This window comes from Podarcis liolepis, assembly GCF_965112155.1.
Source record: "Podarcis liolepis genome assembly, chromosome: 3".
In the NCBI taxonomy this organism is placed as follows: Eukaryota; Metazoa; Chordata; class Lepidosauria; order Squamata; family Lacertidae; genus Podarcis; species Podarcis liolepis.
In genome coordinates this window covers 97,282,519-97,310,455 of record NC_139557.1, presented here as the reverse complement: position 1 = coordinate 97,310,455, position 27,937 = coordinate 97,282,519, and the positions used below count along the sequence as shown (strand labels likewise).

Here is a 27,937-nt window from a genome sequence, read left to right as displayed (position 1 = left end):
TTTCAGCTCCGCTACTAGACTCAGAAATGTGAAAAGTAGTCCTCGCCATTGGAATCAATAAATGTCTTCCTTGCATGGATTGATACACGTATACTTTTTCTGTGTGTTCCCAGATAAATGATGTGCGGCTACAAGAAATCCTAGCTGCTGGTTCGCCCTTGGACTTTGCTCCCAGGTCTCCCCTTTCAGCTTGCAACCAGTCAGCCCAAGCAGTTGATGGAAGATCTGCTAGGACCCCCAGTGCAATCGAAACGAAAAGCCCTCAAAGTACTGAAGAAAACGAGCTGGACAAAGCCTGCCACGTGCAGTAAATCTGGATTCTGGACTTGAAATGGTGAGAGCAAAGGGTTGTTTAGGAACTGAAAATCCAGAGAGCAGATTTCATTTGGCTGGTTGACATCCGATGCTCTTTTAAATGTGTTGTGGGAGGAGGAGATTACTGGGTTGTTTTTGTTCTTATCTTTATTATGTATTTTGCATTTTTTATATTGCAATTTTACATTGTGAACCGCCCTGAGAGCTATGGATGAGGGGCAATATACACATTTAATGAATAATAATTTTGTCCATTTAGTTTTTTCATGCACCTCCCCCCTCCCAAAATATAATAAAAACCTAAACAAACTATTGCTTTTGTGTGACTTCTTTCCTGATAGTTTTAGAAACTCAAAAGCTTGTCCCGTTTTTGTGACATTTTGGTTTGTCCCGATAAAGGTATTGCTCTTTTGGAGATTTTCTCCTCCTATGAACCAATACAGTTTGTGTGCGACTTAGAAAATAGTTGTCTTGAAAGGGAAAAGGGGGAAGCAAACTACAAGGAAATGGTTGTGTACAATAGGTCTGCTCTGACATCATTTAAAGTAAACCTTTTTGGAACAGTAATTTTCAAATAGGAACACACTGCCTCAAGGACACTCATGCTCCCATCAAGGTTACAAAGTACCTGAGGGATACAGATTAAAGACTTTAGGGAACAGAAATAGCTTGCTACTTGTACAATCCTGCTAAGTGGATACCACCCCCTCACCCCTGCTTTTTTGCTTCTTTTTTTTGAAACCAACTTTTCCTGGAATCTGTGCTTCATTTAATAGTGGCGGCACATAACTTTCCAATGCTTTAAATCTGTCAGTGGCTGGGTTTGAACAATTAACCATAGTTTATAAGCCAACTGTGAACCCAGCATGGTTTGGTGGTAGTTAATAAGCCATGGTTAAGCTACTGTGCTGGCTTAGAGCATGAAAACCATGGTTTAATAAACCATGGTATGGTGGGGTGCGTTGAATTTTTCAAATTTCAAAAATGGGTGCCAAAGTATTATGACATGACTTGGTAATTCTAAAGATATTTTGGCTAAATTAATATAATTCAGTTTCACCCTCTAAAATGGTATGCCCTAATGCAGGGGTCAGCAAACTTTTTCAGCCATGGGCCAGTCCACTGTCCCTCAGACCATGTGATGGGCCGGACTATATTTTTTTTGGGGGGGGGATGATGATGAATGAATTCCTATGCCCCACAAATAACCCAGAGGTGCATTTCAAATAAAAGGACACATTCTACTCATGTAAAAACACGCTGATTCCCAGACTGTCTGCGGGTCGGATTGAGAAGGCGATTGGGCCGCATCCGGTTGCCTGCCTTAGGTTGCCTACCCCTGCCCTAATAGTAAAAGGCCTGTTTCTCCCAAATCTATGCAGACAAGCATGAAAAGAATGGTAAACTCTAGAGTTGCCATTATCCAGAATTTCCCAGACAGCTCTTGTGAACAGCTTTTGGCGAATTTTTTGAGAGGGAGAATGAGTCAAAAAAGCTCAACAACCTTTGTCTGGATTTTCACTTTTTGAAATATGGCAACTCTACGGTAAGCAGTTCTGCCAACCTAGGAGTTCACTTTGGTGTTTCAAACAGCTCCCACACCAAGCACACACACCGATCCTCCAGCTCATTCTAGAAATCCAGCCCAGTTCATTTTAACCCGTGGAAAGTCGAGTGCACGAAGCTCACACCTCTCTCCCTCTCTGCGTTTTCTCTTTCAAAAGCAGGAGCCAAGGAGGAACAACAGGCATTGCCCACAGCCAGAGGTGCTTTATTCATTTGGGGGGGGGGGGAGCCTCTTAGCCGGCGTTTTGAGCTGTTCCCTCCCTTGTCCAGAAACAGGAGGAGCAGCTTGCAGCGGGAAAAGGCTCTGCAAGAAGTAGGAAATCCTATCACAGAATTGTAGAGTTGGAGGGGGTTCTGAGGGTCATCTGGTCCAACCCCCTGCTATGCAGGAATCGCAACCAAAGCATCCATGGCAGGTGGATATCCAACTTTCTGTTCAAAAAACCTCCTGGGACGAAGAGTGTGCCCCTTCTTGTGGGAGTCTGTTCCACTGTAGGAACAGCACTTAGTGTCAGAAAGTTCTTCCTGATGTTTCGTCAGAATCTCCTTTCTTGGTTTGGTTTGGTTTTTTAATCCTGTGAACCACCCTGAGACCTGCGGGTATAGGGCACTATATGAAATTAATTAATTAATTAATTAATAATAGCCATTGGTTCTGTGCTTGGGGGGGGGGAGGAGAGAAAAACTAATGGAGCTTGCCTGCCTCAGCCAATGTTAATATTCAGCCCTGCAAGCTTGGAATTGCCTTTTAAAATACAAGATTTGGAGCCTGGTGGCCATATTGTACATAAACGTTAAGAGGGCTACACTGTGTTATGCAAACTAAAGTGTTTATTCAGCCTGCTGCCTGACTAGCAATTTGGCCTTACATGATGCTGCATAGTCTATATAATAATAATAATAATAATAATAATAATAATAATAATAATAATAATAATAATAATAAATTTATTATTTATACCCCGCCCATCTGGGCGGCTTCCATAAAACCAAAAATACAGTAAAATCACACGTTAAAAACTTCCCTGAACAGGGCTGCCTTAAGATGTCTTCTGAATGTCAGGTAGTTGTTTATCGCTTTGACATCTGCTGGAAGGGCGTTCCACAGGGCGGGCGCCACTACCGAGAAGGCCCTCTGCCTGGTTCCCTGTAGCTTTGCTTCTCGCAATGAGGGAACCGCCAGAAGGCCCTCGGCACTGGACCTCAGCGTCCGGGCAGAATGATGGGGGTGGAGACGCTCCTTCAGGTATACTGGACCGAGGCCGTTTAGGGCTTTAAAGGTCAGCACCAACACTTTGAATTGTGCTCGGAAACGTACTGGGAGCCAGTGTAGGTCTTTCAAGACCGGTGTTATATAGTCTCGGCGGCCGCCCCCAGTCACCAGTCTAGCTGCCACATTCTGGATTAGTTGTAGTTTCCGAGTCACCTTCAAAGGTAGCCCCACGTAGAGTGCATTGCAGTAGTCCAAGCGGGAGATAACCAGAGCATGCACCACTCTGGCGAGACAGTCCGCAGGCAGATAGGGTCTCAGCCTACGTACCAGATGGAGCTGGTAAACAGCTGCCCTGGACACAGATTTGACCTGTGCCTCCATGGACAGCTGTGAGTCCAAAATGACTCCCAGGCTGCGCACCTGATCCTTCAGGGGCACAGTTACCCCATTCAGGACCAGGGAATCCTCCACACCTGCCCGCCTCCTGTCCCCCCAAAACAGTACTTCTGTCTTGTCAGGATTCAACCTCAATCTGTTAGCCGCCATCCATCCTCCAACCGCCTCCAGACACTCACACAGGACCTTCACCGCCTTCACTGGTTCTGATTTAAAAGAGAGGTAGAGCTGGGTATCATCGGCATACTGATGAACACCCAGCCCAAACCTCCTGATGATCTCTCCCAGCGGCTGCATGTAAATGTTGAAAAGCATGGGGGAGAGGACAGAACCCTGAGGCACCCCACAAGTGAGAGCCCAGGGGTCTGAACACTCATCCCCCCCCCCCACTTTCTGAACACGGCCCAGGAGGAAGGAGCGGAACCACTGTATGACAGTGCCCCCAGCTCCCAGCCCCTCAAGACGGTCCAGAAGGATGCTATGGTCGATGGTATAAAATGCTGCTGAGAGATCCAGCAGAACTAGGAAACAGCTCTCACCTTTGTCCCTAGCCCGCCGGAGATCATCAACCAGTGCGACCAAGGCAGTTTCAGTCCCATGATGAGGCCTGAATCCCGACTGGAAGGGATCCAAATGGTCCGCTTCTTCCAGGCGTGCCTGGAGTTGTTCGGCAACCGCTCGCTCAATCACCTTGCCCAGGAATGGAAGATTTGAGACTGGGCGATAGTTGGCCATCGTGGCCGCATCTAAAGATGGTTTTTTAAGAAGCGGTTTAATAACCGCCTCTTTCAGCGGGTCTGGGAAGGCTCCCTCACGGAGGGAAGCATTCACCACCCCACAAAGCCCATCGCCCAGTCCTTCCCGGCTAGCTTTTATAAGCCAGGATGAGCAAGGATCAAGGAGACAAGTGGTTGGTTTCACTCGTCCAAGCAGCCTGTCCACATCCATATTGGAGGGGTTCTTGGGACATTTTTGTATGTGGGGGTGGCAGGTTTCTCTGTGATGAAAGGCATAGGGCAACAGTGACATCTGCTGGCAGATTTTGAACTTTAAAAGCCCTATACAGTGGTACCTCGGTTAAGAACTTAATTCATTCTGGAGGTCCGTTCTTAACCTGAAACTGTTCTGAACCTGAGGTACCACTTTAGCTAATGGGGCCTCCCGCTGCTGCTGTGCCGCCACTGTGCAATTTTTGTTCTCATCCTGAAGCAAAGTTCTTAACTCGAGGTACTATTTCTGGGTTAGCGGAGTCTGTAACCTGAAGCGTATGTAACCTGAGGTACCACTGTACCAGGTTAGCGGAGTTTGTAACCTGAAGTGTTTGTAACCTGAAGTGTTTGTAACTCGAGGTACCACTGTGCAATGCTTACTATTTACAGGTTGATGTGCCTGCTGCTGGCGATATTTCCACAAGGAGGAAGACACAGGACACCCCCATTTCATGGGTTGTGCACTTGTTCCTGCCCATTCATTTCACACTCATTGTTTATTAATATATTAATATAAAAATAGAAAGTTGCTGTAAAGGCAGATGTATCATTTTCTTGGAAATGTTATATAGCTTTGGGGATAACCAAGAGTTGGAAAAGTAAAGTGAAGTAAAACCCAATGAATTTTGTGTAGCCTTGCCATTTCCAACCCGAAACAGAACTGAGCTCAAGGAAAGCACTTTTAAGAGGAAGACTTGACCCCTGCCTTGCAGGCCTTTTTCCACCTGGCCTGGGAAGGCAGGGCCCAGACTGACTCCAGCTGCAAAAGCTGACGTTGCTGAACAGACTCGTGGGCTGGGGTGTTGTTTAGGGTTTGTTGTTGGGGAGGGGTCAGGCTGTTGCAGTTATTATTTTCTGTTACAGTGGTGCCTTGGTTGTGGAACGTAATCTATTCCGGAAGACCGTTCGACTTCCAAAATGTTCAACAAACGAGGTGCAAAGGGCAGTCTGCTAAGTCAATGGAGAAAATTGAAAAAAAGCGCAGTGGAAGCCATTAAACTTCTGAGGCACATTCGGAAACAGAAGCATGTCTGGGTTTTTGGTGTTAGGAAACCAAAACATTCATCTTCCGAGACGCTCAAAAACACAAGGCACCACTGTATCTTTATGTGGAAATTGTTTAATTGTATTGTGTACCTTTTGATGTTTTATTAACGGTTTATGACAACTTTTGTTATGTTAGTAATTATGTAAAAAAAATTAATGTTGCAAGCCGCCTTGAGTATGGTTTGAACTATGAAAAGGTAGAATACAATTGAAATCATGTATGTATGTATGTATGTATGTATGTATGTATGTATGTATTCATCCATTCAGTGGTGTTGCTCACTTGATGTTAAAGCTTCAGTCAGTGGAACAGGAAAGGAAGGAAAAGTCCCCCAACCCCTAAATTTACTCAAGGGTTGGGAGATCGTCCAGAGGAGATTTAGGGTGGTAGTTGTTATGTATGCAGGCACTGGAGGCCGAAGTCAGGCTATATGCATTCAATGCAGGCCTAGGCCTTAAGGCCTCCAGGAGCTCCATCTGCATAACAAAAAACAGAGAGGATTCTAAATGACAATGACATTGACAATGACATTGTTAGGAACTGGCAGGCAGCCAATCCCTGCTGAGATAGGGCCATTGTTGTGATTTGCTAATTGCAGCGTTAAAGTGACCTATCACAGACTGGGTGTGTGTTTTGCCTTGGCTGGTTTAAGGGATGTGGGTGGCACTGTGTTCTAAACCACTGAACCTCTTGGGTTTGCCAATCAGAAGATTGGCAGTTCAAATCCCCGCGATGGGATGAGCTCCCATTGCTCTGTCCCAGCTCCTGACAGCCTAGCAGCTCAAAAGCATATCAGTGCAAGTAGATAAATAGGTACCATTGAGGCAGGAATGTAAACGGCGTTTCAGTGCGCTCTGGTTTCCATCACGGTGTCTCATTGCACCAGAAGTGGTTTAGTCATGCTGGCTACATGACCCGGAAAGCTGTCTGTGGACAAACCCCAGCTCCTTTGGCCTGAAAGCGAGATGAGCGTTGCACCCCTTAGTTGCCTTTGCATGGACTTAACCTTCCAGGGGCCCTTTACCTTTTACCTTTACCTTTAAGGTAAATATACTGGTCCAAGTGCCCTTGTTTGTCAGTCTTGTTCCTGTTGCTGCAACAAATCCTTTTGAGCTGAAATCTGGTCTTGGGTCATGCCTGAACCCACCTACACCTGTGGTCACCAAAAATTGCTTTGCTTCCTATCCTGCAGATGGGAGCTTGCTCATCATCCGAGCAAAGGGGTCAGATATAGCCCATGTCTCGGCTTACTTTCAATCGCTGTTTTTTTAATGTGTGCAAGCTTTGTACGTGTTATTACCGACTAGTCTTGGCTAGAAATTTATGGACACATTAAGAAGGGAGGATATGGATGGGGGAGGATATTTATTACTTTGTTTTATTGGATTTAACATCAGTATGTAAGCAGAAGCTCTAAAGATGAATGGATGGTCGTTGTCAATGGGAAAGGGATGGTAACAAGAGGCTGGGAGCTTAAATGGGGTCTGCAAAAAGGATTTTGTAAACGGCAGTCGGAGTTTGCTCCCAAGAGGAATGCCCTTGTTAGGCAAATGCAGATCCTTCTTCAGCAGTTGGAAAGCAAGGACATAAGTTGTTGTATGAGGACGTGAATTGCCTGCGTCTTGGAACTAGAAACTTGTGCTGGTTTTAATCAGAGTGATTTCATTTGCTTTAATAGAGCTATGCTGATTTATACTGGCAATTATACAGGAGCACCACGCAGTTTTAAATAAATTTATAGTCCTTTTGAAAATAGTCAAGATTAGCTCGTTCCTTTTCTGTTTTTCCTGCGTGGGCTTGGAAAACCCCTGAACGAAGCCAAACAGAGTTGTCTATATGACAGCTCACATTAATGGAATTATAATGATGTCACATGTACAAATAAGAATCTCTCTCTTTTTCTCTCTTTTCAACTATATAGATGAGGGTTTTTTTTTTAGCTGTCTCTGATATATAACAACCAGTTTGGCAGGGAGCAGGGTGTATTCCAGTATTTTGGGGGTCTGGGGTTAGTGTGGTGTAGTGGTTAAGAGCTGTGGACTCGTAATCTGGGGTTCGTGTCTCCGCTCCTCCACATGCAGCTGCTGGGTGACCTTGGGCCAGTCACACTTCTCTGAAGTCTCCCAGCCCCACTCACCTCACAGAGTGTTTGTTGTGGGGGAGGAAGGGGAACAAGATTGTTAGCCGCTTTGAGACTCCTTAGGGTAGTGACAAAGCAGGATATCAAATCCAAACTCTTCTTCTTCTTCAAAGTGAGCCCAGACACGGGACACTTTCCAGAACAGCCCTTTTGTTCCTCTTTTACATGGGTTGTGCTGCGGCATTCACTAAGTGGCAGCAGTATGTGAGCTTGATGAAATCCTGCAAGGTCTCGCGAGATTTCAGTAAGATATTGCCAGTGGTGGGGGGCACCTCTTGGGCTTCTGCCACCCAAGGTGGCCGCCTCACCAGGCTTCATGGGCAGGGCAACCCTGATTTTATCACCCTGTTTTAGAATTAGTTGCAGAAAAATGCCAAATGATATGGTCATTTTCACCCCCGGTATGGACTTTTTAATCTTCTGCACTCTTTTTGAGATACCTGACACCAAATTGTTGGTACACGTTAGTACTGTATACTAGTTCAGCTATGCTTTCCAGAAATATGTCTGGTTTCATCATCATCATCATTATTATTATTATTATTATTATTATTATTATTAATTTGGGGGAGGGATTGTCCCTCAGAGTATGATGGCACTCCACCACACTTGGCACCAAACATCTCTCCACTAAAGAAAAAAAAACCACACATCTTTTCAGTCGGCACCAGGATCATCCACACGAGCTTTCCATATGCACCAGATGGATAATCTTCCTAAATCAACTCAGGACAGCTGGGGGCAGCAGATAACAGTAGGTCAGTAATATTATATGTGCATCTAAATGGGAAAGGTTCAAGAAAGGCACATTATACATTTTATCTCCGAGGGATATACCATCCTATTTATACTGATTCTAAATATGCTAGTAAACAGATCTTAAATACAAGAGAAGCACAGTTAAGCACAGCAGAATGCTGAACTTAATGATAAACATTAAATAGTCTGTCTGAACAGATCTTGGGCCTTGAGGCCAATGGCTCATTAAGTCTGGAAAGGCAGAACTGGGGTAAATCTGACTCTTGCCATAAACATTTAAGCTTCTTTTTAGCCTTCAGCGCCTAAATGTGCTTCTCTTACGTCTTTTTGCAACTGTGGACTGTGTGCGTGCATGTGTAGTAATAGCTTTGTTCCAACCTCACAGTGTTCATCAGTCTAAAACACATTTACAGAAATTTTGCAAGAATTAAATATTCCAGGTGGAATCCAATGTCACATTCTTAGGAACGTTCTGTCTGCAGAAGCATTTCAGCCTGTCAGGTGGAATGATCCTCCCCCTTGTGCTTTTATGGGGTTTCCCCTGACTCCCCTGAGCCAATTTTGGGGGGCATGTTGTGGGGGAGGAGAGAGGGGAAAGCCCCATGGAATAAGCAGAAGTTTTTGTGTGAGCCTTCTGCTGACAGGGCTCCCTGGGTCAGGCCCTCCAGATGTTTTGGGACTACAATTCCCATCACCCCTGACCACTGGTCCTGTTAGCTAGGGTTGATGGGACTTGTAGTCCCAAAACATCTGGAGGGCCGAGTTTGGGGATTCCTGCCCTAGGTAAATCCCATCCATTCACTCACTCACTCACTCACTCACTCACTCACTCACTCCAGTGTTAGAAACTGAGATATGAAAGCTAGGAGCTAAATTGCACTTTGTACCTAGGTTATGAGCGCAACAGCGGAATGTCTAGGTACATTTTTTAATAACAAAAATGCAAAGCTGAAAATGAATGAACTGCAGCTAAAATCTTACGTTCATTTCCACATGGTCTAGTCCTTTCCCTGCTCACCACCCTAATATTCTTAAGAGGGTCTCTTCTCCAGTCTTCAAAGAATAGCTGGATGTGGGGAGGCAGAGAAAGGCCCTCCTTTCCTTCCATTCTGTAGTTTTAATCTGAATTCTCAGGAGCTGTACTGTACCCAGAGCTTAGAAACTGCTTGCGCCAATGAAATTCCTTGCTGCAAAATGCACCTAGGAGTGTTGAACGCTGATTCACTCACATTACTCAAAGTCCAAACTTCAACTTTTCACCTGCTTCTAGTAGTCAGTGCATTTGGATGGAAATTGATCCTGCATCTTCAGAAGAGGGGTAGGAAGCAGGATGAGATACTTTTAGTACAATCCTATCCATCCTATCCTATCCAGGGATGTGGGTGGCGCTGTGGGTTAAACCACAGAGCCTAGGACTTGCCGATCAGAAGGTCAGCGGTTCGAATCCCCGCGACGGGGTGAGCTCCCGTTCCTCGGTCCCTGCTCCTGCCAACCTAGCAGTTCAAAAGCACGTCAAAGTGCAAGTAGATAAATAGCTCTGGCGGGAAGGTAAACGGCGTTTCCGTGCGCTGCTCTGCTTCGCCAGAAGCGGCTTAGTCCTGCTGGCCACATGACCCGGAAGCTGTACGCCGGCTCCCTTGGCCACTAAAGCAAGATGAGCACCGCAACCCCAGAGTTGGTCACGACTGGACCTAATAGTCAGGAGTCCCTTTACCTTTACCTTATCCATGTCTATTTAGAAGCAAGTGGACATAGCATTACAGCCCGACTTTGGACTGTATGGTACCCTAGAAAAAGAAAATATATAAGAAGAGCCTCCTGATTCAAACCAATGGCCTATCTAGACCAGTGTTCTGTTCTCACGGTGGCCACCCAAAGACAGAGACAGAGACAGAATAAAATCATTTTAATGATCATGACCATTTCATTATACTTAGCTTGAGTTTTAACCACAGTTGGCTGAAACAGTTGCATCCTTCTTTTCGTTTTGTACTGTTCTCCTAATGAACTTTTAAAATGCAGCCAGTTCATTTTCAGCTTCTCCTTGTGCCTCCTGGTCCTTCAATTTATGTCCTTGTTAGCTCATTCACATGACTCTGCTCAGACCAACTTCTTTCAGAACATAAAATTATACTCAGTGACGAGAAGGAAGGAGTGATGTATTCATTGTGTCTGGAAGTAGCCAGTGATGAGTTCCTACATTATTCATTCCAGGAAAAATTAGCACAAAGACTGGATCAGAATTGTTTTTGCTTTCATCTAGAAAATAGAAGTGCTGCATCTGGCAAGTTAATCCTTGGAAGGAGGCTGTTCAGATAGTTGCTGTCCAGTGGCCTCAGGGTGTTTTTGAGTTCCCCCAAGCCTACTGACTGACCACTCCCTTTTGTGTAAGGATGATGCTGTTACCAACAGTCAGAATGAGTTAAATATTAGGACATAGAATATAAAAAATGTTTGCAAGGAGAAATCTAGGATTCAACCGCAATTCTCTTCAGATAGTACAATGATTCAAGTTAAGTTTCATTAATGTTTACAGTACTCTGAATGGCTCTCTACATTGTAAATTTCCTTCCTCTCTTATTATAAAGTCTGTTATGCTTGTTTGAGTCCGATGCTTCAGAAGTCCATTTGCGACTTAAAAGGTGGTGGCTGTGTTGAGACAGCTTCTCCTGTGCTTCAAGCAAGTGTAACAGACAGGAGAATCTGGCAGATGAGGGCAGATGTTCAAATCATCCTTCAGGGCTTGAAAAATTCTTTGCATTTTTACCTAATTAAAACAAAAAAAAGGGGGTGAAGAGAAAGTTTGTCAGGGCTATAAAAGTGTTGCACACATATATGTACTGTAGTTACATTCCTGTAACTGAACAATGCAGGGCAACAGGAATGTATTCTGTATGGGCCTCATTGCAATTTCAAAGAGCTTTCAGTTGTCAAACTGCCTCTAGATATTCTGGTACGTATGCCAACACCTACACTATCATCTATCCAAGTGACCAAGGCTGATCTGAACACGTATTGAAATGGGTCTAGATAATCAATGTCATCCATGAATTCCTGTAGCTGCCCCATCATGGCCCACTCCAACCCCTTTCCTAAAAAGGCAGTACTTGTGAGTGGTCAGTAATTAGTCCAGACCAATAGGTCCAGGGACAGCTTCTTTAAGAGTGGTGGTACCACCATCTCGTTCAAGGCAATAGAGACAATCCCCTTCATTAATGAACTGGTAACCATTGAATGTCCTTCTCCCTGTCACATATGAATCATCTGTTCCTTGATTTAGATGTCTTGTGATTACATATCTTTTTGTCCAGACTTTCCATAAGATTGAACCCTGCTATTTCTGAATTATTGTTTTTACATGTTTTTATAATGCTGTTTTATGATATTGTTTTATTGTATTCATGTTAGTTTTGTATACTGCTTTTAAATATTCAAAATATTTTTAAATGTTTAAATACTTAAAAGATTTTTAGAAATGCTTTTGAATAAATGAACAAAACATCTGGAGGGCATCAGGTTGGCATAGACAGACCTATGTCTTGCCAGCTTGACTCCCAGAAAGTTCACCTGCCCCCTCACCACATTTCCCTGCATTTTATAGATCCATTTTTGTTGTTTAATATCTGACTTAATGTGCTATTCAAGAATCATAATGCAAATACCTGTCCTTCCCTTGTCCTTTCTCAGCCTTGGCTCTTGAATTTAATATCAAGAGCAGTACGCAGCAATCTAAATTTTTACACGATACCCGTAGAAACAATTTATGGGGAAGAAACAAAAAAACAAGAAATCCATCTTTTGTCACAATTGTGGTTGTTTCCTCATTTGCAAGTGTTTCCATTATGTACTTTTGGAGGCCTGAAATTTATTAATGTCACAGAAACAATTGCTCAAATTCAGTTGGCCAAAGAATCTCCCTGAATGGAAGTCGCTTGTGTTGATTGTCATATGTGAGGCAATTCAGGTGCGATCCTGGAAGCAACAAGCTGAGCTGAAATTTATCAGAAGACTTTTTACCCCCATAAGGTTTTCCTCTCTCACTCTTCTTTTAGGGAAGAAGGTGAGAATCTTTCAGGACCTTCTCTGAATATTATTCGCTATTGTTTTCTGGTAGGAGACAAACACAAACCCCTCTTCCTCCATCCTGGAATGACACTAGGCTCAGTACAGTATGAATGATAGAGAATGATAGCTAGGCTGACAACACGGTGGCAGCTGTTGTCGCTTGCAGCAGCAGCAAAAATAAAAAGTAAAGAACCTTTTGGTGGAGCAGGGCGGGGGAGAAGGCATGCACAAAAAAAGCCCCGCTGGATCAGACCAGTGGCCCATCTAGTCCTGTTCTCATTGACCAATCGGATGCCTGCGGAAAACCTGCAAGGGGGACCTGAGCGCATAAGCAGTCTCCCCTCCTGCAGTTTCCAGCAATTAGTATTCAGAAGCATACTGCATCCAACCGCAGAGGAAGAACATAGCCCCCATGGTTTCTGGCCACTGATAGCTTTGTCCTCCACGAAGTTGCCTAATCCTCTCTTATAGCCATCCAAGTTGGTGGCCATCATTGTGGGAGGGAAATGAGCTGCATGAAGGTGTATTCTTTGTATGGGAGACTGAGAATATAAAAAAATGCAATCAATATTAAAATTAGTGAACACAATTGATCTATTTGAAAACATCAAAGTAGCCTTACTCTGAGAACAACACTGATAGTTAACACATTACATTTCCGACCCTCACAATTATGCACAATAATTATGGGCTGTTCGTTGGCCTAGTTTCACACTTCACTAAGTTCTACTTTACTAGGATGGCCATATTTTAAAAAATTTAAAATTCCTGACACCCCAAAGTTGTTGAGCCCCAGAATCTCCAAGAGCCAATCCTTCTTCTTCTTAGAGCAGGGAAGAAAGGGATTCCCCCCCCAACTTTTTTTTTAAAGCGTGAAAAACCTCCGGGAGACACCCCCCCTTGAAAATGGCCAGGCCCTATTGCACCCCTTTCTCCAACACGGCCCCCCGCCTTACTTTCCTCTCTACTACACCCCACCCAGCTGCTCAGGCCCCCAACAGCGCTCAGAAATGTGTAGTGAGGCGCTGCAACCTCACCCACACCAACTTACCACAGCTGGTTATGTCCCCCTTCCTCACAGTTTGCTGCCCTCGCTATCCAGGCCTATCCAGGTCTCGTTTAAACTCTTTCCTGCACACACACACACACACTGTTCCCTGCCCGCCCCCATCTCCGCCTCGATGGTGCTGCAGCTGGAAGTGGATGGTGGTCATGAATGGCTGCAGCCCACTCTGTCAACATGAGGATGTGTTTGCTGCCATGTACCTGATGGGTGAGCCGAACCAACACCGCCACCTCAACCCCCTCAGGCGAGGTGGCTGTGCCAGCAGCTCCTGAGTGCCCAGCTGCAGACCCCCTCTCACTGCTTCGGCCACCATGACTCCGCGGGACACCCCTGGCATGGGGTTCCTTTTTAAACCAGCTGGGGCGGCTAGACCGCTGTGTCACCTTCCTCTCTCCACAGCCTCCTCACTCCCCCCCCCCCCAGCTAAGGGAAATGACATTTTGTCACTTCTACTGCTGCTGGGGGGCAGCCTCCCCAGGAAATAAAAAAACAAAAACGAGGGGGGGGGGAGGCGGGTTGCCATACATTCGGGAAATTCCAGAGATTTCTTAACATTTTTCCCGGATGCTATTTTAGGCGTCCAATTTCTGTACAGTGGTACCTCAGGTTAAGAACTTACTTAGTTCTGGAGGTCTGTTCTTAACCTGAAACTATTCTTAACCTGAGGTACCACTTTAGCTAATGGGGCCTCCCACTGCCGCCGTGCCGCTGCTGTGTGATTTCTGTTCTCATCCTGAAGCAAAGTTCTTAACCCCAGGTACTATTTCTGGGTTAGCAGAGTCTGTAACCTGAAGCGTGTGTAACCTGAGGTGTGTGTAACCTGAGGTACCACTGTACATGTCTGAAATGTATGTATGGCAAGCCTAACTTTACTGCTTCCTGTCCAGAGAAACAAACAGTGCTATATTGTCCCTGTGTGAATTGTAAAACACTTGCAATGTTCAACAGATACTCATTACATAAAACCGACAATCTCAGCTGTAACTATCATTGCCAACTCAGAAGTTAAGCTGTGTCCAGCTGAGCTAATCCATTCTATGTGTGTATATAAAATAAAATAAAATAATATTTATGCACAATGAACAAAAAAATAGCTATTTCTTTTTCACTGGCACTGCAGAAATGTTATTCTCTTTCAGGACCGCATTTAGGCTATATTAATATGCCTGGACTGTCTGACAGGGGGGGAAATGGGTTTATTTTGGGATTTAAATGGACACTTTGCTTTGGTTGCTGTGGAAACCCTAGGTTCATTTAGGGACTTTAATAGTCCCTTCCACAGGGTTGCTGTGAGTACTTCTTCACATAATTAATCTGTGGATTCCTAGGATGTTGCGATGACGATGCTTACTAATATAATAGTATATATAGGTAATTGGTTAAAATACATGGAACAGCAGTATAGAAATGACTACAAAGTCATAATACCAAAACTACATCCTCTATGTTCATAGACAGCACACTAAATTGTTAATAACAATAATTTATTATTTATACCCCAGCCACTCTGGGCGCCTCCCAACAGAATATTAAAAACATGACAAAACATCAAACGTTAAAAACTTCTCTAAACAGGACTGCCTTCAGATGTCTTCTAAAAGTCAGATAGTTGTTTATTTCCTTGACATCTGATGGGAGGGCGTTCCACAGGGTGGGCACCACTACCAAGAAGGCCTGGTTCCCTGCAACCTCACTTTTCACAGGGACGGAACCACCAGAAGGTGCTTGGAGCTGGACCTCAGTATCTGGGCTCAATGATGGGGAGCGAGACGCTCTTTCAGGTATACTGGACTGAGGTCGTTTAGGGCTTTAAAGGTCAGCACCAACACTTTGAATTGTGCTCGGAAATGTACTGGGAGCGAATGTAGGTCTTTCAGGACTGGTGTTATATGGTCTCAGCGGCCACTCCCAGTCACCAGTCTAGCTGCTGCATTCTGGATTAATTGTAGTTTCAGAGCTAGTTGGGCTATTGATGATCCAATTTTTATGCTTTCTCAGTTGTTTCCCTTTTTTCCCTTAGCAATGTGGCACATTTGGAAATAGGGGGGCAGCTGACTGGGAACAACGGGAGGAAAGGCATGGCTACTTAGGGTGAAGACATCTCTCTTCCTGAACACTTGAAATATTTTAGTGACTCGTTTAAAATACAGCCACCCTACCTTTCTGTTCTACCCAGCTATTCAAGGTGATCAATATAAGAATGAGTTAAAAACATATCCAATAAATCAAACTTAAAATCTCAAAAAGAAAACAGCAGAAAAAAATTATGATGCCAGAATTGGAAGATTCCTCAAAGGTCGTCAAATCCAACCCCCAGCCAATGCAGAATATCCATTAGTGGGATTTCTTTACAGTGAATAAATGTGGGACTCCCTTGTCCCCTTGTTTCTTGTAGAGAGAAATGCTGAGCTACGAGATCAGACCACAGAAGCCGTAAAATAACTGCTGTGCCCTCACCTTACTCAGTTATATATAATTTTTGTGCAGTTTTGAGTGAGGGAGCACTTTTGAGATGCTGTATGTTTAAAGCCATTACACAAATAGCAGCAATATGAGGCAACCCTCTCATTTAACTCCACAGCTTTCCCAGAAAGAATTTACTGAGAAAGACACCTCACGGAAAACAAATCAGGATTGCAGCTCTTGAGCTTATTACCATCCATTGCGCAAAGTAGTGTGCACTTTACAGATACATCTTGGTGGCTATTTTTTTTTTTTTTAAAAAAGGGGGGAAAGAGCTCTTTCTGCTTTGCGGGATTGTTGGCGTTACTTACCCAGGTAGGCTCAGTAAAGTTCTCAAAAATATTTATCACAGACATATTATGGCCTCTTTAGCTGAAACGTGTTCAAGTCATAGATACTAAGGCTGCAGGTGATAAATGTTCTTTAATGGCTCATTATTCTGCTCTGCAAGTGACTCTTTATGAGGACAATGAAAAGTAGACTTCAACATATATCAGTGTCAAAGCAGAGCAACTTAGATTGTAACCCTAAACACACTTACCCAGGAATAAGGCCTATTGAATACAGCTGGACTTACTTCTGAGTAAGCATGCATAGGGTTGCACTAATATACAACATACAATAGGGGAGTGCAACCAAATAAGAGGATGTTAGACAAAAACGTGTGGATTTTTTGATGAATATTGACAACTGAAGATGTAAAACACAAGAACATATGGGAACATTCATGGCTTGTGAAGGAAGTAGAAGTATCCTAAATCATCATCATCTTTTAAAAATACCCATTAATTGGATTAAGTTCTAAGGAAGTGCTTAAAATCCTGTCATAAAAAGAACTTACGGTATAAGTGCACCAAATGTCTGGTGTCTGGATTTAAAGTAGTTTTTTGTGGGGCAGGCAGAATATTCTCTAGGAAAAAAGGAACGTTTCAAGAATGTTCACCTTTTGTGTGTTTCCACAACAGGTGTAGCTACAAACACACACAGACACAAAGGGGTTTACACCTGATTTGAATAGGATTCAGAATGCAGCAGTCTGATTGGTCCTAGAAAAATAGGGTCCAGAATGCAGCAGTCTGATTGGTCCACAGGAGCCACCCAATCCAGCTCCAGGTGGAAGTGAATCCGCAACCTGATTGGCCTACAGGTGAATTCCAGAATTAGCCAATCATGTGGGGCCTATTGTGTAAATAATGTATATAAAACAGACATTCCATTCCTCCTCACCACTATGAGCTGAATAAAGAGCATGAAATCCACTCTCTACTCCGAGTATATTTCAATAATGTACAGTGGTACCTCAGTTTTCAAACGTAATCCGTTCTGGAAGACCGTTCGAGTTCTGAAACGTTTGAAAACCAAAAACTCAATATGGAAGCCTCAAAACAGAAAACTCAGAACGGAAAACGCCGTACTGTTTTTAACACTTGTCTGGGAGCTGCCCAGAGTGGCTGGGGAGGCTCAGCCTGATGGGCGGGTATAAATAATAAATTATTATTATTATTAGGAAGCAGACTTGAAAGTTCGACTTCCGAGGCACGTTCAAAAATGGAAGCATTTATGAGTTCTGAAACGTTCATCAACAGAGACGTTTTAAAACAGAGGTACCATTGTATATACATAGAAACATAGGAAGCTTCCTTATACCAAGTCAGACTGTTGGTCCATCTAGCTCAGTACTGTCTACACTGACTGGAAACAGCTTTTTTGGATTTCAGGCAGGGCTCTCCACCAGCCCTACCCAGAACTGCCAGGGATTGAACCTGGGATCATCTGCAAAGCAGATGCTGTATCACTGAGCTGCAGTCCTTCCGCTAACAAATATACAACTTTGGTACAACAAAGAAAGAAGAAAAAACCCACCCAAGTTTCATAGTATATTGTCAAAGAATTGTATTTGTGTGTAGGACCGACCCAAGGCATTTTGGCACCTGAGGTGAATCACAAAATGGCGCCTCCCCTGCCAGGGAAGAAGGAGTGAGTGAAGAGCTACATCAGGAGCAAGAGGGAAAGAGGGAATAGGAGCCTATTCTTTTCAGAAACAGTGTGAACCCTGGAGAACGCAAAACAGGAATCCCTCAAGGAATCACAGAGTTCAAAACTCATGCATGTTTAGTCAGAAATAGGTTTCACTGGGATCAAAGGTGCTTGCATTCAAAGACAGGATCCTGCTGTGACATGGCTCAAAGGATAGGAGTCATTCTTGGGTGCCCTGCGGGCAGAGGATTTGCAATGGCAGCTCACAAAGTTTCGGCTGCAAAGATTGACAGAATTTAGTTCACTGCTCGCCAGGAGCAGCCCAAGCCATTTTGCTGCCTATGGTGAATTCGCAGGGATGGTGCATTCCCCATTCTGTGCCCAAAATCTGACTAAACTGGTAGCTGGATCTTACTTCAGCAATGGCGATAAAACAAAGTCTTCCACTGCACTCGAGGGCAGAAAGCTAGCTTAGAAGATGCAGGGCAGATCACATGGCACACATTTCTAGCCAATTTCCGCCCCTCAGAATTTGCCACCTGAGGCAGCTGCCTCACTCTGCCGGCCCTGTTTGTATGTGTGTTTGTGTATGTTTGTGTGTATTACTTGAAGGTCAACATGTTCAAATATCAGATCTTTCAGTGTGATCATATCAAAATGTCTTCATATCACGCAGGATTTGACTTCAAGAGGGATGAATTCAGAACTAACTGCCTAGCCAGTGACAATATAAATCCATTCATTTTGATGAACCATTTTGCGAAGTGCCGTTATCTAAAAAGAAAAATAACCTAAAATTCTTCCCTGATTGTGCTTTAACAGATTTTGTACAGCCCACTAACTGTTACTCACACTAATGTCTGAACACTACCGTCACCAAAGCTACCCATTCCACTTAGAATGATATGAAGCCACTCTACAACCTAATTACTTTGCAATTATCTAGATTACCTCTTAATCGTCCTTTATAGTGAACATAGTTAACTCCCACATAACCTCTTGTTTCAGGGAACACTGTTGAAGAACTCTAGAGCTTAACAACAAGATGAAACAGCCTTGTCGTTTTAGGATATCTAGTGCAATTTGCAGCTGTTTCCTGGTTTGCAAAAAAACACCAAAACAGCAACAACAAACAAACACCACCCACACAATCCCAGTTTGTTTTGGCAATTTGGAGTTCTGGTGCTGAGTGATGGCAAACCTGAAATGGGAATGTGATTTTGGGGCTGGCACAAAGAAAATGTACAAGATGGTTCAAGGAGAAGTGGAAGGTTTAGCTTACTCATGTGGTGGCTTCCCTTCCCCCCTTTTTTTGTTTTATGTCCATTTTGGGAGGACACTTAGCTGGCCAGCCACTTGCAAGAGTTCTGCTGGCAAGTGGTTTCTGATGGGCAGCCAGTGGCAATGATTTCCAACCTCCCAAAATAGGTTCTAGGTGGAACGTCATAGTGGAAACCTACATAGTGCATCTTTTTGGAGCAGAGAACTCATCAGTACTCCATCAGCAGAGCTTTCATTCTGGCTGGCCAGCTTCCTAATCTCTATTACTCTCCCCCTGCCCCCTGAGACAAGGAATCAGAAGGAATCCACTGCTCCACCATACTACATACATTTTGTTGTTGTTGTCGTTTAGTCGTGTCCGACTCTTCATGACCCCATGGACCAGAGCATGCCAGGCACTCCTGTCTTCCACTGCCTCCCGCAATTTGGTCAGAACTACATACATACCTAAGGCAAATTCACAGTCTTCCCTCCTCTCAGAATTACCTCATCTTCCTGGAGGCAAAATGCTGTTTTTCAACTCACCCTCTATGAGTTGAATTGGGGTATTTGATTGATTGGGGTAGGGAATTTTCTATCAGCCCTAATAAGATCCTTGTGGGCTTCCTGAAAGCATGTGGTTGGTCACTATGAGAACAGAAAACTGGACTAGAAACGTCTTTGGTCTGAACTCAGTAGGCCTCGTCTGATGTTCTCCAGAAGCTGCGAAAATAGTCATTACCCAGTGTCCCATAATTGTGGAATAATTTTAAAACAATAATGACTATACAGGAAATTAGTTTATGTTAGATAAGCATAAACAGGAGGGCAACAACTGCAAACATTTGTGAGGAGAGGGTTTGGGGGCAGGGAGACAGAATATTTTCATGAGTGAGCCACCCTGCTCCACACCATGTCAGTAAACTGTAGTGTCACCTGTCTTAGGAGGGACACTTTGCAATTCTGCCCCACCAAACCAGCTGCTACTGCATGCTGCTCAAAAGTTCCTGCAGTGTTCCTCCCCTGCTAGGGTTCCATATTTCAAAAAGTAAAAACCAGGACACCCCGAAAGTTGTTCAACTTTTCTTTTTTGCAAACGCAAACACACACACACACACACACACACACACACACACACACACACTTTCTTTGCCAAAGATCCAGGACAAACCACCACCTCCCAAAAATTCCCCCCAGATGTCACTTCCACCTTTCAAATCCCGGTAATGTCCAGGAAAATCCAGTCATATGGCAGCCCTATCCCCCACTTCTTCTGTTGCTGCAGCATGGACAGAACAAGCAAGAGTTGGACTTATTTCACCACCCAGATCTGGGTTCGCTGTTTGTTTCTCTCCAAACGAATAAACCTAGTATTTGAAGATTGTTTCAGGAAACAAACAAGCTGGACTCTGTATTGCTTTGTTTGCCATGCAGCAGGAGCAGGGGAGGAGCACCGCGAGCACTTTTGAGAAGCGTGTACCAGCGCACTGCTCATTCACATCAAACCACTGGTGATGTGTGAACGGGACCAACGAATGCATCATTAACTGAGATTTGCATTACGGCGAACAGTGCTATGACGTTTTCATTTTGGATTACAAGACTCCCTCCCTGATCCCCCCCATAACATTTTGTATTTTTATTTGAAGATGCAGCCACGCCTGGTGCTGCCTTGTATTTGCCTGGTTCCTCTTAACATGCACTTTGCACCATCAAAGCAGGTTTCGAGGAAGGCCCTTTGAAGCCAAGTGGACTTCAAAGTTGGTGGCAAGGCTTTGTAGTTCAGCTCATGCATCTAACTGACTCGTTTCTAAAACTGGAGGATTACAAATCCTCACTGGCTTTATCTGTTGCTTCAAACAGGAGAAATGCAGAGTGGCAGTCTTGCTTTGCAATAAGGGCCTTCCTTCACTTAAAGGAGGACCTGGACAGCTGCATACTTCATCAAATGCTAAGTTACATTATCGGTTTATCGCCAAGGGGAGGGAAGGATGGAGGTTGGGGGGGTTTTTTTTGCCTGCATCACATATAATCCACTCTGGAGCTGTTAATTCATTCATTAGGCACCTAATTGTATTCTCTTTTTAATTAAAAAGGGTAGCAGCCCAAATGGTATATATTGTTATTCGATCTACGTAGACGCAGGGCTACTGCACTGCTGGTAACAGCACGTTTAATTACACACACAGGGAGACACAAATGTGTGTGTGTGTGTGTGTGTGTGTGTATGCTCACCTCATCAAGGTCATACCTTCTCTTTCTAGTGTGCATCTGAAATACATGGCTCACTGCCCTTAGAAAGAGAATGAAAAATGTACATCAGCAGAGACATGAAAGAGAGCCAAAATAAAGCAATGAAAACAGCAACAAGAAAAATAGATGCTGGCCTATTTTTCAAAGCAGTCAAGAGAAATCCTGGTTCTACCCTAGGATTTCCACTTTAATGTTATCAAAAAAAAGTAAGGGCCACCGCCATAGAAACAACTTTAAGGTTTTCTGCACATATTATGTTTCTGTATGAAGAAGATCTACAGAATAGTCCTACGCATGTCAGTTCAGAAGCAAGTCCCTTTCATTTCAGTGGAGTTTACTCCTGAGTAAGTGTGTATAGGATCGCAGAGACAGCACGTGTAGAGCTTTGCACCTAAGCATTTTATTTATTAAATGGGGGATGGGGTAATTCTTGGTGCTTTGTGCATGGAAATAATTACTGCCAAGTACTCCTCTATAGTTATTGACTCTTTTCCTGACGTATCACACTTTGACCAGTTGATTTACATCTTGTGCTATGTTAACTTCTGATGTTGAGATCAAAGTGTGTTTCGTAGGCTTTGTTAGTGTTTTGTAGAGATCTATATGCATGACTTAAAAGCATTTATGGATAACAAAAAGAAAAAAACGAGCAACACAAAATGGTGAAAAATATGGGAAAACTAGAGATTGCCTTTATTGCTATCTTGTGGGAACCCATCCTTGAAAGATTCCATGTTGGAAGTGTCAGCCTACAAGAAGAAATGCTAGATATTTGTGCTTGAGCCCATTTGCTGGAGTATTTTACCACCTACATTGCTACTTTGTGTGAAAGTTTTCAAAGTTTTGAGGAACAAGTATTTGACCTTAGTGATGTCATGAGTAGAAATCATGTCTTCAACAGCAAAAAAAACCACTAAACACTTCCACAAGCCCATGTCTGATGAAGCATGAGCGAATAAAGTTGTTTTGGAAGGCTCTCAAAAGTTCAGAGCAGAATCATTTTATCCAATTATTAATAGATTACTCACTTGCATGAAGTTCCCATATTAGTGCCTACAAAGTTGCACTCAGCAAGTTTCGATTCCTCAGCAATTTGACTGAGATGTCGAGTGAAAACATCTTCAATGCTGCTACAGATTTACAAGAATGTTACCCCAAAGACCTTGTTAAATCATTTCCTTAAGCATTTTTTTTCCAGTTTAAGTGTTTTGTGAAACCATCATGTTTGCCACTGCCTTCCCTAAACATTATATGAGATAACAAAATGGAGAGTGCTTTCCTAAATGTAGATGTTGCCCTTTGAATTTACTTGTGGTTGCCCATCACCAACTTCGGTGCCGAGAGGTGGTTTTCAAAAATGGCACAAAGAAAAAATGAAGTAAGGGCAAGCATGCTGAATGCAAGACTAAACACTTTGGTGCTGATGAGTGCAGAAGCAAGTCTTCTGTGCAGCCTAGCGTTTGAGAACATAATCAATGACTTTACAGAAGCAAAGGCAAGAAAAGGTCAACAGTAAGGTAAAGCCTCTTTTCTGTCTAACTCTTCATCATTTCACCGGGTACCAGACAACATATGTGCGCTGTTAATTTTTAGGCACCTAACTCGCAACATTTCTTTTTATACTGCACTTTTCTAGTGCGTTGTCTGCCATTGTTTTATTATTACCGCTGTTGTTAGTGGGTTTTGAGTTTTTATACTGCAACAGACATATACACATATCTGAACAGTGTACAATTCTGAAAACCCATGATTGACTGGGACTGTAGTCCAACAACATTCAGAAGTTCACAGATTAGCCACCCTTGAATTAATTAACGATTAGAAAAAACTGAGTACTCACTCCTTGCGGAAACAGCTTCTCCTCAAAATGTCACTTGCAAGTTCCTGGAGAAACTGAAGGTACTTCAACTCTTCTTCTCTTCATAAGCATGAAACAGAATACCAAGATAAGTAAATTAAAGAAATACTGCTTTTTATGTGTTACCAATTTTGCTAGCAACTTCAAGTACATTAGATGAAAGGCAGATCAATGAGCATGACCTGTCAAATTTAAGCATTTTGTAGACCCACTGATTTGAATGAGACAATAAAGCTAATGGGTATTACTCTTGCATTTATTTATTTTTAACGTTGTGATTGCTTCAAATAGCATGAATCATTTCAGAGGCCCTGGCTTCAACTCATGCCATGTCATGGAGATTCCATTTCACCTCTGGAATTCCAAAAATCTATCTGAGACTCCCCCACTTTGCTGTGGGACTCAGGAGTCATCTGAATCCAACACATACCCCTATTAGATATGCCGAACTTGAACATACTAAAAAGGGCCCCATTTGCAATATACATTTAAAGCAGTATCATACCACTTTAAATAGTCATGGCTTCTCCCAAAGAATCCAGGGAACTGTAGTTTGTTAATGGTGTTGAGAGTTTTTAGGAGACCCTCCCCCTAGTCCCCTCACAGAACTATAATTCTCAGAGTAGTTTAACAGTCAATCCCTCTTCCCAGGGAGCCCTGGGAATTGTAGTTATGTAGGATGAATGGAATACAATTCAGTACCCTTAACAAACTACAGTTCCCAGGATTCTGTGCAGGGAGCCATGGCTGTTTAAAGTGGTACAGGACTGTTTTAGATGTATAGTGCAGATGGGGCCTAGGGCTATTGGTCCCTTCAGCCAACTTACAGGCTGCTTCACAGCCTCATGTAGTTACTGCACTAAAATCCTTTAATTGCCAGTGATAGAACAAGATAGAACCAGTTGCAGGCTAAGTCTGCTCTGTCTCTGAGGCACAAAATGTCACATCAATATGGGAACTAAGTGAGAGAATCAGGAAATAAGGCAGGAGGAGAAAGTCAGTGACACAAAAGAAAAACAGAGTTTGAAGGGAACACACCTTCAACCAGCAAGGAAATCAATGCAGAGAGTAAGGAGTTAGAGCAGGAGAGAAGCACAGCAGCAGAAATGATATTTATTTTGAAGAAATAAAGACTTCACTTTTACATAAGTCCAGACTCTTCATTAATAGTAAACTCTTTTAAAAGCACTTATCCAACTTTGACTGTACTGCGGTCTATGAACCAGACACACCCTCCTTCTTTTTCCTTGTACGCCTATATTGTACTGATCACTGACAAGATAAAAGTTACAAAGAAAGAGAGAGGATTTGTCCTGCAAACAGGATGCTGGACTACATAACCATTTGGCTTTTGGTGTGACCCAGCAGGCCTCTTCTGAAGTTCTTATAACTCAGTTATCTTCATATTCCAGGTTGTCTGAATCTTTTATAAGCATTAGGTTTTTAGTATTGCATTACATAGGAATGGGTGTGTTGCTGTTATTATTATGATTATTATTAAATAATGTACAATATACTTACTTTGCAAGAAGCAGTGAGTGAAGAGAAATTGAGTTATGTGGGTGTTTCTACAAAGGACAAAAAGAAAACAAGCAATTGCTTTATATTCTAGTATCGCTTAATCTTGTATTTTGTAATTCTACAATAGCTAGATTCCTGCTAGATGCATTATGTGAACCAACAGTGGTCTAACCACTGTTTTCTTTCTAGAAAAGTACCCTCTTTTAATAGGGAAGCTCATAAGGTACACAGTGTGTACGCATGCACAGAGAAAATATCCCAGAAATCTGAATGAGGAAAGGTATTTGAGAATTGACCATAACTGTCTCAGGTGCAGTTCTTACAATATAAACAACACATACACACTCCTTGCATTTGTTTGTTTGTTTGTTTGTTTGTTTGTTTTACATGTCAATATTGTTTGCAAAAGAAGTGCACTACATATCAAATTTGAGCCTGCTTTCTGCTTGGATGTAGATAATAAAAAATATTTATTATTTTAAATAAAATAGGGCAAATGCTCAGGTACAGGCAGCTCCCATTCTGTGCACATTCAAAGCATGTGCATGCCATTTTCTGACCCGGAAGAGGGCAGGGCATAACAGGGGAAGGGTGAGCTTATGCAACCCTTGTGCAAATCAGGGTTTGCCTGTATAAGCTTCAGCGTTTAAAATCTGCGAGTCCCTGATCAAATTTCACAATAGGTTCATAAGGGAGGTGGATGGTGTCCTTCATGCTGTTGGAAAGTTTTTTGATCCAGTGGAGACTTTCAGCAGTGGAACAGGGAGGGAAGGGATATTTGCTGATTCTCCCTCCCACTGCAGTCGCCTGACCCCACTCCCCACCCCACAGTCTACTCCAAAGGGTTGAGGGACCCTTCAGAACTTCACTGGAGGTGAGGTGGGGCTGTGGGACAGAGAAAGAATCAGCAAAAAATGCCTTCATCCCTGTTCTGCTGAAAGATGACTTCACTGAATCAAGGACCTTCTGACAGCATAAGGGTTACAATTGTGCTGTTTCTGATCTTGTGAAAAATAAGTGAAAACCCAGGCAAATTAGTCTCCCAATGGTGCCCTATTGCCCATTGTTTTACCAAAGAGGCAAAACTATGAGGTTCATTGTTGAGCCTTGCTTTGAAAGGTGCAAAACAGGTCTGGAAATTTTTGCTTAGGAAGGAATAGGCTAACCACACCATTTTTATACCAGCGTTTGTCTTTTGAAGCTCAGGAAGGCACTTTTGATTATACATGTGCTTTTGTGATACCTTAGGAACATAGGAAGCTGCCTTAAAGTGAGCCCACAACTGGGCCCATCTAACTCAGTATTGTCTACTGACGAGCCCTGGATCCCAAGGGTTTCAGGCAAGGCGTCTCTCCCAGCCTTACTTGGAAATGTCAGGGTTTGACTCCCTTCTGCATTCCAAGCAGAGGCTCTAACACTGAGCTACAGTCCTTCCCTGCATTCTGAAACTGCTCTTATTTTCCATTTTTAAAAATTTGCATTAATCAGGAATATCCAAAAAGAAAAGTAAAAGGAGAAACTTTATGTTCAGACATTTTTCTTTACTATTTTCTTAAAGGGTAAAATATGGCAAAATGAAAGGATATTGTGTTCCTCAGGATCTCTAACTACATTACTTTAACTGAACATATTATTTGTGATTTTATGGTCTCTTGTTTTGCAGGGAGAATACTAGATTGGATGATTCAGCAATTATTGTTGGGTGATTCAGCAGTTATGTTTTTAAACACACATTGTCATATGCTTTAGGGACAGCTCAGTCAGTAGAGCATGAGACTTAATCTCAGGGCTGTGGGTTTAAGCCCCATGTTGGGCAAATGGATTCTATGATTCTACTGTTTATTTTAAGGCTAGGTCTGTTTTAGATCAAAATACTTGATCTTGAAATACTAGATTTCCCAAGTACAATTTTCAATTACTTTCATACCAGTTAGAGTTAACAGCACCTAATAACATTATTCACTGTTTTTTAAAAAACCTTTAGCCATTCCTGTTTGTAATTGCTTTTTAAAATCACACTATGCTCAAGACCAGAATTGCTTATATTTCGGAATATTTCTGCTCGTGTAATTTCATTCAGCACCCAAACAGGGAACAACAACCTTGACTGGATGCCTCACAGAGTAATCTGCATAAGATCTTAGACATTCATCTTCCGAAGACCTGAAAATGAAAAATGAAATGTTGTATAATACTGACAGACCATGGCTGTGTTTAGCCCACTACATGCAAACTAAGCTGATGAGTGGCCTACCTGTTAAACTTATTTGGTCTTTTGAACGATTGTTGATGAAGCGAGGGACTTTTCTTTCCATGTGGGCCATTATAATACCTGTATTTTGAAAGGTATGGCTTGCTTGCTGTTTTCAAAACTCTGGGAGTAAAAGGCTGCACTGTTTCAGTGAACCACTGTGCATGTCTGTCCAGGAGATCAGCAGCAAAAAAATTCTTCTGACGGATTTGAAGTTTCTTCTTTCTGGCATGGCTCAGAACTGGCAGGCGAGACTTGGTGGATGAAAGAGGACGTTGCGGAAATATACTTCTGCCACTGTTTTGAGTCTGAGATAAAGACCACTGGACAATGTCATGGATGGCCTCCTCTGCTCTCAAAACTGGGGAATGACTACTTGAAAGCATCTTCTTGAAACACGGAGGAGAGTGCTGCTCTGTTTTCAAGGATCGCATTCGTCCACTGGAAGTGTAAGTCGGGCTGCTCTGTAGCCACTGCAGATGGGAGAAAAAACATTTCCTGACTACTTTTGTTACATTGTAGAGAAGGTATTTTTTTATGTTGTAAGCCATCTTCAGCATGGTTTGAACTATGGAAAGGCGAAATACATAATTATGTATGTGTGCTTTTGTTCAGGACTGGCTCGGTTCACGGGTCACTGTAAACCACAGTTAATGCTACATGGTGTTATATTGTGACTGCGGTTTGCAGGTTTGCACCTACAAGACATCACTAGTGGGCCATCAGTTGCGTAGACCTGACAAAAACAATTTCTTCACAACATAGAAGTAACCACAATACTTCATCTCTGCAGAGAC

At 43.0% G+C, this 27,937-nt stretch overlaps 2 protein-coding genes across 12 annotated transcripts in view; one reads left to right on the top strand and one right to left on the bottom strand.

Moving 5' to 3' along the window:
• CENPF (centromere protein F) overlaps positions 1–627 on the top strand; it is a 34,495-nt gene extending 33,868 nt beyond the window's left edge. For both annotated transcript variants that reach the window (XM_083493959.1, XM_083493958.1), the window contains exon 17: positions 114–627. In XM_083493959.1, coding sequence (XP_083350085.1) covers positions 114–311 — 198 coding nt within the window. In that variant the 3' untranslated portion in view covers positions 312–627. The remainder of the gene's footprint in view (positions 1–113) is intronic.
• A 9,687-nt stretch (positions 628–10,314) lies between these two features.
• LOC310702692 (spermatogenesis-associated protein 7-like) overlaps positions 10,315–27,937 on the bottom strand; it is a 60,067-nt gene continuing 42,444 nt past the window's right edge. For 8 of the 10 annotated variants that reach the window (XM_083494679.1, XM_083494676.1, XM_083494673.1 and 5 more), the window contains 6 exons: positions 27,144–27,613; positions 26,992–27,052; positions 24,890–24,936; positions 23,351–23,428; positions 21,493–21,550; positions 10,315–11,193 (listed from right to left, as the gene is read on the bottom strand). In XM_083494679.1, the coding sequence (XP_083350805.1) occupies positions 11,062–11,193; positions 21,493–21,550; positions 23,351–23,428; positions 24,890–24,936; positions 26,992–27,052; positions 27,144–27,613 (846 nt within the window). In that variant the 3' untranslated portion in view covers positions 10,315–11,061. The remainder of the gene's footprint in view (positions 11,194–21,492; positions 21,551–23,350; positions 23,429–24,889; positions 24,937–26,991; positions 27,053–27,143; positions 27,614–27,937) is intronic. The other 2 variants (XM_083494680.1, XM_083494674.1) reach the window with 2 other exon arrangements.